At 18.9% G+C, this 11,827-nt stretch overlaps 3 protein-coding genes across 3 annotated transcripts; all 3 read left to right on the forward strand.

Moving 5' to 3' along the window:
* Nucleotides 1-1,813, forward strand: PF3D7_0608700 (T-complex protein 1 subunit zeta; the record flags this gene model as incomplete). Its single annotated transcript, XM_960984.1, has 2 exons — nt 1-1,510; nt 1,692-1,813. 2 exons carry the CDS (start codon nt 1-3, stop codon nt 1,811-1,813), a joined length of 1,632 nt encoding a protein of 543 aa, XP_966077.1.
* A 2,431-nt stretch (nt 1,814-4,244) lies between these two features.
* PF3D7_0608800 (ornithine aminotransferase) lies at nt 4,245-5,489 on the forward strand (the record flags this gene model as incomplete). The annotated part of the gene is made up of 1 exon (XM_960985.1): nt 4,245-5,489. The coding sequence occupies one exon, from the start codon at nt 4,245-4,247 to the stop codon at nt 5,487-5,489; it is 1,245 nt and encodes a 414-aa protein (XP_966078.1).
* Nucleotides 5,490-6,896: 1,407 nt separating this feature from the next.
* PF3D7_0608900 (conserved Plasmodium protein, unknown function) lies at nt 6,897-10,069 on the forward strand (the record flags this gene model as incomplete). The annotated part of the gene is made up of 2 exons (XM_960986.1): nt 6,897-9,839; nt 10,025-10,069. The coding sequence occupies 2 exons, from the start codon at nt 6,897-6,899 to the stop codon at nt 10,067-10,069; spliced, it is 2,988 nt and encodes a 995-aa protein (XP_966079.1).
* Nucleotides 10,070-11,827: the final 1,758 nt, after the last annotated feature.

Here is an 11,827-nt window from a genome sequence, read left to right on the forward strand (position 1 = left end):
ATGTCCATACACCTGTTGAACAAGAAGGCGGATAGCTTGCGTTCCACAAATGTGCTCATGACGAATATGAACGCAAGCAAAGGGATGTATGAAATAATAAAAAGTAATTTAGGACCTAAAGGAAGTTATAAAATGTTAGTTAGTAGTTCAGGTGCTATAAAGATAACAAAAGATGGTAATGTTTTATTAAATGAAATGATGATTCAACATCCTACAGCAAGTATGTTAAGTAGAATTTGCTCAAGCATTGATGAAACTTTAGGAGACGGTTCTAGTAGTAACTTAATAGTTGCAACTTCTTTAATATATTTATCGGAGAAATATATTTTGTATGAAAATATTCATCCACGTATTATAACACAAGGATTTGATATCGCTAAAGGTATATTATTAGAATTCTTAGATAGTATGAAAATACCTGTAAATATTGAAGAAAATTTTGATAAAGAACTTTTATATAATGTATGCAAAACATGTATTCGAACCAAATTACCCATATGTTTGGCTGATAAATTAGCTGATGACCTTGTAGAAAGTATAAAAATTATTTATAAACCTACGAAACAAATTGATTTACATATGATTGAAATTATGGATATCAAAAGAAATATGAGTATTAATACGAAACTTGTTAGAGGTATGGTCTTAGATCATGGATGTCGTCATCCTAATATGCCTAATAAATTAACAAAATGTTTTATTTTAGTTTTAAATGTTAGTTTAGAATATGAAAAAAGTGAAGTCTTCTCATCTTTTGTATATTCTAATGCAGAAGATAGAGATAAACTTGTGGAATCGGAAAGAAAATTTACAGATGATAAAGTAAAAAAAATTATTGAATTAAAAAAAATACTTGTTGAAAAAAAATTCAAAGAAACAAATGAAATATATAATTTTGCTGTATTTAATCAAAAAGGTATAGATCCCATAAGTTTAGATTTACTTGCTAAAGAAAATATTATGGCATTAAGACGTATTAAAAGAAGAAATCTAGAAAGAATTGTTTTATGTTGTGGAGGTAACCCATGTAACAATGTATATGATTTAACAGAAGAAGATGTTGGATATGCTGGATTAGTATATGAAATTTCCATAAATGATGAAAAGTATACATTTATTGAAGAAGTACAAAACCCTAAAAGCTGTACTATCTTTATACAAGCACCTAATGATTATACCATTAAACAAATTAAAGATGCCATAAGAGATGGTCTCAGAAGTATTAAAAATGTTATCGACGATAAATGTGTTTTATCAGGAGCAGGATCTTTTGAAATTATGGCATATTGTAAATTAAAAGATGAAGAAAAAAAAATTAAAGGAAAACAAAAATTTGCACTAGATATTTATGCAAATAGCTTGCTGAATATTCCAAAGGTCTTGTTAGAAAATAGTGGACTGGATATTCACCAAACATTATTTAATGTTATTGATAAGTATAATGAGGATCGTTCCGAACCTTTGGGTTTGGACTTGGACACAGGAGAGCCCATAATAGCTCACTTGAAAGGTAAACATAAAAATATACATACAAACATAAAAACATAAAAACATAAAAAAATACATGATAATATATATATATATATGCATATATTTATATCTTTTATATTTTATATTTTATCTTATATGTGCATTTACATTTATTTCTATATCATCCCATTTGTTTATCTCATTTTTTTTTTTTTTTTTAGGAATTTATGACAATTATTGTGTGAAAAAAGAAATCCTCTCCATTGCTACAGCCATATCTCAACAAATTCTTTTGGTTGATGAAATTATAAGAGCAGGGAAATCAATGGGAGAGGAGAAATGAAAAATAAATATACTTTATATATGCAAATTTATCTCCACACATAATATTACTTTATGGCACAATATATATATATATATATATATATATATATATATATATATATATTTATTTATTTTTTCACCTTATTAAAATTCAAATTATAATATATATATGTTGTTATCATATATCTATTTTATATGTGTATTCATTTTTTTTTTCCTTTTTTTTTTTTTTCTTACATAATTCAAATTATTATTCAAAAAAAATAACTTTATTGTCTGTATATAATTATATACATACATACATACATACATATATATATATATATATATATATATATATATATATATATATAATTTCACATTAGAATCGTTTTATTTAAAATAAAAAAAAATATTTTTTTTAAGCTTATTAATTATAAGAGCAATATAAAAAATTAAAATTTCAATTTTTCAGTAAGCATAAAAAATGTTCTTCCAAATACTTATACAAATTGTTGAAAAAAAAAAAAAAAAAAAAAAAATTTATGGTCTATAATATATATATATATATAATATATATATTAAAAAATAACAAAAATTAACTCCTATTAATTTACCCCTCCCTTCATCTTTTATGTACTAAAAAATTGAATAATAATAAAAAATATAATAAATAATATATATTTATTATAATATAATTATATACATATATATTAATATATATATATATATATATATTTATTTATTTATTTATTTATTTATTTATTTTATAGATCTGGTAAAATTATATATTTTCATTTTAGTACTTTATATTTTAAGAAACCTTTATCTTGATTTTTTACATTTATAATATATTAAAATAAAATATATATATATAATTTTTTTTTAACTTTATTTTTTTCTTTTGCCCCACCCCTCTTTTTATTTTTTAATTTTTTTTTTCTTTAATTATTATATACAAATAACTAAAGCATATATAATAAAATTCCCTAGTATACCTTAGTACATATATTATTTTGCACTAGTGTATTTATTATAAATGTTTTGTACGTACATTAGAAAATAAGAAGAATATGTATTTTCTAAACTACATGCATAAAAAACAGCTCTATTTTTTAAAATATTTGTACTTTTTTATAGAATATCTCATATATTTTTTTTACTATATATTATATATATATATATATATAATACATATAAAATAACTTAATATTTATTTGTATAAATTATATAATATATAACTATACTTTTCCAATTTTTTTACGCAAATAGTAAAATATGTATAACTATTTTATATAATATATATATATATAATAAAAAAAAAATATTTATATATAAATGTTATAAAAATTATATAATTTCTTTTTTCTTTTTTTAATTTAATATATAAAAATAAAATAATAATAATATAAAAAAGTTATAATAAAAAAAAATTAAAAGTATTTTTTTTTCCATAACAACAAAAAACTTACACATAAAAAACTTAACAATATATATATATAAAAAAACATACAAATCAAATCTCAAATATATTAAATAGAAAAATCTCATTTTTTTTTTTTTTTTTTTATCCAAAATAAATAAAAGGTAAAAATATAAATGAAATAAAATATATTTTTATTTACATTATTTGGATTGTGTATAAAATTTAAACTCTTTTCTTATATGAAGAACTATAGATAAAATTATATATATATATATATATATATTTACTTATTTATATATGTATATTTATTTATTACATTTTTGATAATTTCCCATTTTATTTATATATAAAATAAGATTCTTTCTTTATATGTTTTGAAAAACTTTTTCATTTCATTACAGATCTTAATAAAAGGATTCCTCTTTATTTTTATAAGAAACTACCGTTTTTATATTATATAATACCCAATAATTATATTTATCTTTTACGTAAGTTTAAAAATAATATATACATATGTATATATGTAGTTTTATTATTATATGGTGACTATATTATAAATCTATAATATATAAATAATAATATTTGTATTATATAAATGGAATTCTAATTATGTATTTCCCACACATATATATATGAAAATATATATATATATATATATATATATATATATATATATTTATTTATTTATTTATTTATTATGGTGTTGCTCTTTTTTTTTTTTTTTTTTACCTGACTTGTTCATAAACTAGCTATTTATATTTATATTTATAATTATAATTATATTTATATTCATATTTATATGTATATAAAATTGTATACATATATATTTTTTTAATATATTATAATATCATTTATCTGTGGTATCAATTTTTTCCCTCTTCTATGTACAAAAAAAAATATATAAGATTACATACCAATGAAAAAACAATAGTTTTTATGTAATATAATACACATTTTTAACGTATCAATATATATATTTTTTTTTTTTTTTTTTTTTTTTTTTTTTTGGTCTCTTTCCTTTTATAGATATTAATTAAAAGTAAAAATGGATTTCGTTAAAGAATTAAAAAGTAGTCAAGATTACATGAACAACGAATTAACCTATGGAGCTCACAACTATGACCCAATTCCAGTTGTTTTAAAGAGAGGTAAAGGTGTTTTCGTTTACGATATTGAAGATAGGAGATATTACGACTTTTTATCTGCTTACTCATCAGTTAACCAAGGACACTGCCACCCAGATATATTAAATGCTATGATCAACCAAGCAAAAAAATTAACCATTTGCAGTAGAGCATTTTTCAGTGACTCATTAGGAGTATGTGAAAGATACCTTACTAATTTATTTGGTTATGACAAAGTATTAATGATGAACACTGGTGCTGAAGCTAGTGAAACCGCTTACAAATTATGTAGAAAATGGGGTTATGAAGTAAAAAAAATCCCAGAAAACTCAGCAAAAATTATTGTTTGTAACAATAACTTCTCTGGAAGAACCTTAGGTTGTGTATCAGCTTCCACTGATAAGAAATGCAAAAACAACTTTGGTCCATTCGTACCAAACTTCCTTAAAGTTCCATATGATGATTTAGAAGCTTTAGAAAAAGAATTACAAGACCCAAATGTCTGTGCCTTTATTGTTGAACCAGTACAAGGAGAAGCTGGTGTTATAGTACCATCAGATAGTTATTTCCCAGGTGTAGCTTCCTTATGTAAGAAATACAATGTATTATTCGTAGCAGATGAAGTACAAACAGGTTTAGGAAGAACCGGAAAATTATTATGTACTCACCACTATGGAGTAAAACCAGATGTCATCCTTTTAGGAAAGGCTCTTTCTGGAGGTCACTACCCAATATCAGCTATATTAGCAAATGATGATGTTATGCTTGTATTGAAACCAGGAGAACACGGTTCAACCTATGGTGGTAACCCATTAGCTGCTGCTATTTGCGTAGAAGCTTTAAAAGTTTTGATAAACGAAAAATTATGTGAAAATGCTGATAAATTAGGTGCTCCATTCTTACAAAATCTTAAAGAACAATTAAAAGACAGCAAAGTTGTTCGTGAAGTAAGAGGAAAAGGTTTATTATGTGCCATTGAATTTAAAAACGACCTTGTCAACGTATGGGATATCTGCTTGAAATTTAAAGAAAACGGACTTATCACCAGATCTGTTCATGACAAAACAGTTCGTTTAACACCACCATTATGTATAACCAAAGAACAATTAGATGAATGTACTGAAATTATTGTAAAAACTGTTAAATTTTTTGATGACAATTTATAAATGAGTTTTTACCAAAAGGGGGGGGGGAAAAAAAAAAAGGAAAAAGAAAAAAAAAAAAAAAAAAAAAATTAATTATAATTTCCAGCCAAATTGTATAATAAAAATTTTTTTTTTTTTTTTTTTTTTTTTTTTAAATATATATAAATACTTATTTTTTACTGTATTTATGTGCTATATACTACCTAAAGGAAAAATAAAATAAAAGAATATGCCATAAATATTCTTTATGGTATTTATATAATAAAATTTATTTTTCCATATGCACACACACCGTATATATAATATGAAAGAATATATTATATATTATAAATCAAAAAAAAAAAAATTATTTTCCTTTTTTTTTTTTTTTTTATGTGTCCCGTGTTTATATATCATATTTAATATATATTATTACACTTAAGTATTTTTTTGTTATTAATTATTTTACTGTACTAATAATACTTTTATTTTATTTGTTAATATAATTTTTTTTTTTTTTTTTCATAGCACATTTGTAATTTCGTAGTTTGAATTACTTATTTTATATATATTTTGTAATTTTTTTTTTTTTTTTTTTTTAACGTGTATACATAGCATTGTGTGATTTTTTTTCGGGTGAAGTTTTTCTATTAGTAATTTATTATATACATACATATGTTCTGTGTCGTATATATATATATATATATATTTTTATTATTTTTTTTTTTTTTTTATCATTTTTTTTTTTTTTATGGGTGTGTCTGTGTAGCACTTATTTTATTATTCGTATGTTTTCATAAGACTCATAAAACTATGAAAATAGAAGTATAAAATATTTTGTACTTAAAAAATTATATGGTTTACAATATGTTTTTTTTTAAAAAAAAAAATATATATATATATATATGTATATATAATGTATTTTTATTTATGTGTATATTATTAGAACACATCATGTTCCATAAAAAATATATGTTCAAAGATATTAGTTTATGTACTTTTTATTTGTAAATAATTAGAATTCAAAGGGTTTAGGTTAGAGAAAAAAAAAAAATAATAAGAACATATATATATATATATATATATATATATATATATATATATATTATATATCTGTATTTATATATATTTTTTTTTTTTTTTTTTTTATTTTAATGTTAATCAAGTTGATTATTTTTTCAAAAATATTGATAAGAAAAAATACTCTCTTTTTTTTTTTTTTTTTTTTTTAAATAAGTATATATAAACATTTTGATAATTTCATTTTGTTTTATAATGTTATGTACCAATAAAATGAAGAAAAACCTTGCCCCTTATATGAAAATATAATACACATATATTTTTTTAATTATGTATTGATATATATATATATGTATATATGTATGTATTATTATTTTATTTTATTTTTTTTGTTTTTTTTGAGATAGTGTTTTTCTTTAAAGGTTCAAAATGAATTATGGTATATGTGACACTTTAAAAAAAAAAAAGAATTCCTCAAGTTATTTACTTGAGACGAATGAAGTTAAAAAATTGATGATGAATGAAGGTGAGGATATGAACAATTTTATGATAAAGAATAAGATAAATTTGACAAAAGAAAAAAATGAGAGTATTAAAAATATGAAAAGATTGATTTTAAAACACCCAGATATATTTGTAAAGACTTCGATAGTTTCTAGGGAATTAAAAAAGAACATAGAAGAGAATGAACATATTTTTGATGATATAAAAAAATGTTATGAATATATGAAAGGGATATTTGAGAGTGATGAATTTGTTGAGTATGTAAAGGAATTAAAATATGTATGTGATAATAAAAATGTGCAAAATAATAATATCGAAAATAATAATGTGGATAATAATATTGATGATAACAAATATATTGATGATAACAAATATATTGATGATAACAAATATGTTTATGATAACAAATATGTTTATGATAACAAATATGTTGATGGTATGATAGGATTTTTTTATAATGATAGTAATAATTTTATTGACGATAACGATTTTATAAATAATAATATAAGCTTTATATTAAATATTCCTTTTGTGCTTTATAAGAATAATGAACAGAATAACTTTAAAGGGTGCATAAAATATATAAAAATGAGTATATATATAAATATGTTTTTAAATAAATATTATACATATATTAATTATAAAGATATGGGTTTATTAAAATATTTAAAGGGTTATCAAAAACGTGTGATGAAACAAGTTGAAAAAATTACAGAAAATATATATAATGTAATTATGAAAAGTGATGTCATAGAAACCTTAAAAGAATATCTATTATATTTATGTGTTGTGTATGATTATTATAAGTTTTATAAAAAAGATAATAATATGGATTGTATAAAAACTGTATTAAATAATAATATGTGTGATTATAAAAGTATGTATGTTAATGATGAAATATATAATTTTAATTGTACTGAATATAATAATGAATATATAAAAAATACTTTTCTTATGATTAAACACTATAATATAATAAAATCTGTTAAAGAATTTATAAACAAACATACGAGTCATATTAATGATTATATAAATGTTTATGATATAATAAACTTCTTTCAGACACAAATAAATAAATTAAAAAATATGTATGAATTCATATTTACTGGAATGGATAATTATTTATATAAACATATAATATATATATATTATTTTTCTGTTTGTCTTATAAACATAAAAATAAAAAATAATAATTTTGTAACACATAACCAGTTATCTGCTGTAAATAAAAAGGATATATATATATTAAACAAAATGAATGAGTATATATTAAATAATAAAAAATATAATGACCATAATAATAATTATTATATTAATAATTATTATATTAATGATAATGTCGTGGATTATCAAGATAATATACACAACATGACAAGTTTTTCATATGGTTGTAATTCTAGCGATGTCGACGATTTTTTTTTGAATACTTGTAATATTGCCCAGACAAAAGATGAAAAGGTAGAAGAAAATAATAATAATAATATAAAGAATATATATATGCTTAATAATAATATGAACAAAAAAAAAACGTGTAATGAATTTTATCCAGATCTTCACTTTAATAATATTAAATATCCTTTTTTAAATATTAATAGTTGCATATTTAATTATATGTATTACCACGTTATTTTGAAAAAAAGTAAAGACATAAACGGAATAGATCCTTTTAATGACATATATAAATGTGATGAAGAAACTGTAGATAATAATAAATATATTTATAATAATAATTATAATAATGATGAACCTTCTGATCATTATAATAAAGAAGAGCATGTTAATGTTTCAAAAAAAACAAAAAACCAAAAAAAAGGTAAAACTTCCTACTTAGATTATTATATTAATGAAAAAACTAATATGTTTGGTACCTATGATTATGAATATAAGGACATGCTAAAAAATCATAATAATTTTATTGACATATTATATGAAGAAGAAAGAAAAAAGAAAGACCAAAGAAAAAGAAATATACAAATAAAAGAAACAAATTATAATAATCAAGAAAATCATTACAGCTGTAAATATAATGAAGGTGAAGAGTATTATCATAATAAACCAATAAACATCATTAATTCTAATCATAATGAAATAAAGAAAAAATGTTATAATGAATACATATCAATTCAAAATATGATAAGGAACTATAAAATTAAAGAATCCATATTAAATTTATTTGAATATAGAAAAAAAGTTGAAAAAAATAACTCATATGAATCTAAAATTTATGAACAATTAGACGTTTCAATAATATTTCCAAACATTTTAAATAAATTATTTCTTGTTTATATTAATAATTTTTTACAAAAGAATAATTTTTTTTTTTTTCAAAATGTATTATTATTATTTTCAAATATCGACCAAAAAATCCAAAACAAAACAACTACTATGAATAATACAAAACATAATATTCAGGTTTTGTATGAACATATAAAAGATGAAAAAAATAGATTCATTCATACATATCATGATGATTTCTTATCTATTACAAAATTTAATATAGTAAATCAAGAAAAAGAAAATAATATAAAAATGAATACAGATATATGTAAAGACAATATATATATGGAAAAAATAAGCACCTATTATGAACATCCGTTTTTAATCACTTATTTTTATAATCTTCTTTTTTTGTTAAAAAATATAAAATCTTATATAGATACATCTTTATCTTATGTAATCATAAATTTATTTGAAAATTCATATAAAAATTTAATACATACAATTATTATCATATTTATAACAAATCAAAATGTTTTCTTTACATCACCGCTTTTACAATATTTGTTACAATTTTTTTTTTTGTTGATATTTCCTTTTTCTTTTTATTTTCTCTCGAGTATATTTAAGGCAGACTTTGGCTCTTCAACGGTGCCCCCCAAAAAAAAAAAAAATAAAATAAAATAAAAAAAGAAAAAATAAAAAAAATAAAAAATACATATATATATATATATATATATATTTGTGCGTATTATATGTATGTATTTATACACATGTTATATATATATATATATATATATTTTTTTTTTTTTTTTTTTTTTATTTTCTCTTTTTAGGAAAAAATCTTTAAGGTGCTATCCAGCTATGGGACATCCTTATGAACTATATCATTTATTTTATTTTTTAAATACATTTAAAAACCAGGGCGAAATTATATAAATATAAACAAAAAGAATATGTTATAACGTCACAAACAAATATACACATATATAATATATATATTATATATATTATATATATTATATATATTATATATACGTATATTTTTTTTATTTTGTCCTTCAAGGATATATTTAACATATTTATACGTATTATTATTATATACATATATATATATATATATATATATATTTTTTTTTTTTTTTTTTTTTTTTTAATATACTGTATAGGTATATTTTAGGTATTCAATATATATATATATATATATTGTTTTATATTTAAAAAAAAAAATTAATATTATAAGGCACTATTTTTTTCAACTTAAAAATTTTCTATATAAAATATTTATAAAAATATATTATTATATTTTACTATATAAATAAATATATACTTAATATATTATTATATTAAAATAAAATAATAAACCCGTATTAAAAAAAAAAAAAATTCAATATTTGTATATTATTAATATTATATATATATATATATATAATATTATATAATATATATAATATACGTATAACAAAAAAAAAAAAAAAAAATACAGAGTTCGTAACATATATTATTTATTTATATATGTAATAAATATATTTTTATATTTTTTTGGAATAATAATTAAATATTATTGTTATATATATATATTATTATATATATATATTATATAATAGTTTCTAAAAATATATATTAGCATATATAAAATTTTCATAAATTTAATATATATTTATATATATATATGTTTTAAATATATTTTTTCAAATTAAATATTATCATGATATATATAGTTTTATTATAAAATTTTTAGTATATATAAATTTTCATAAAATTAATATATATATTTTATATTATTTTGAATTGTAAATAATTTATATTTAATCAAATAAAAAGAATATATATATATATATAAATATATATGTAAAATATATTATTATATATATATTTATAAATATAAAAAAAAAGAAAAGAAAAATAATATAAATAAAATATAAATATAATATACATATAAACCATTTATTTTTATTTTTATTTTTTTTTCCTTTCGTGCTTTTACAATTTTATGAAAATATTTTTCATTGCTTGTTTATGTGTAAGATTAATTAATAAATGAAACAGAAAAATGAAAAAATAAAGGAAAATATATTATATATATATATATATATATATATGTATATTATTAAATATATTCATTTTATATATTATATAGTATCATATAATATTCTATGAATTGTATGTACTTTCTATATAAAAGTAAAACATTCATGTTCATTTTATGTTTCATATTTTTTTTAAATAAATAAAAAATAGAAAAAAAAAAAAAAAAAAGAAACAACAACAAAAAAAAAAGAAACAAAAAAAAAAAAAAAAGAAACAACAAAAAAAAGAAAGAAAGAAACAAATAAACAAACAAACAAATAAACAAACAAACAAACAAACAAACAAACAAACAAACAAAACAAAAAAAGGGATAATAAGATAAAATATATTATTTATATTTATTTATATTTATGTAGGTTTTTATTTAGCCCCATAAAATTATTTTCATTTTTATGAACCTTATCAAATGTAGTATACGATCAAAGGACATATTTAAAAAATTTCCTTATTCATTAAAATTTTTTTTTTTTCTTTTTTTTTTTTTTTTTTCTATTGAAACCTGCGAGTTCTTCCACACGAGTGTGCTTTAGTGTAGTGGGTTATTTTTA

Source organism: Plasmodium falciparum (genome assembly GCF_000002765.6).
Source record: "Plasmodium falciparum 3D7 genome assembly, chromosome: 6".
Classification (NCBI taxonomy): Eukaryota; Apicomplexa; class Aconoidasida; order Haemosporida; family Plasmodiidae; genus Plasmodium; species Plasmodium falciparum.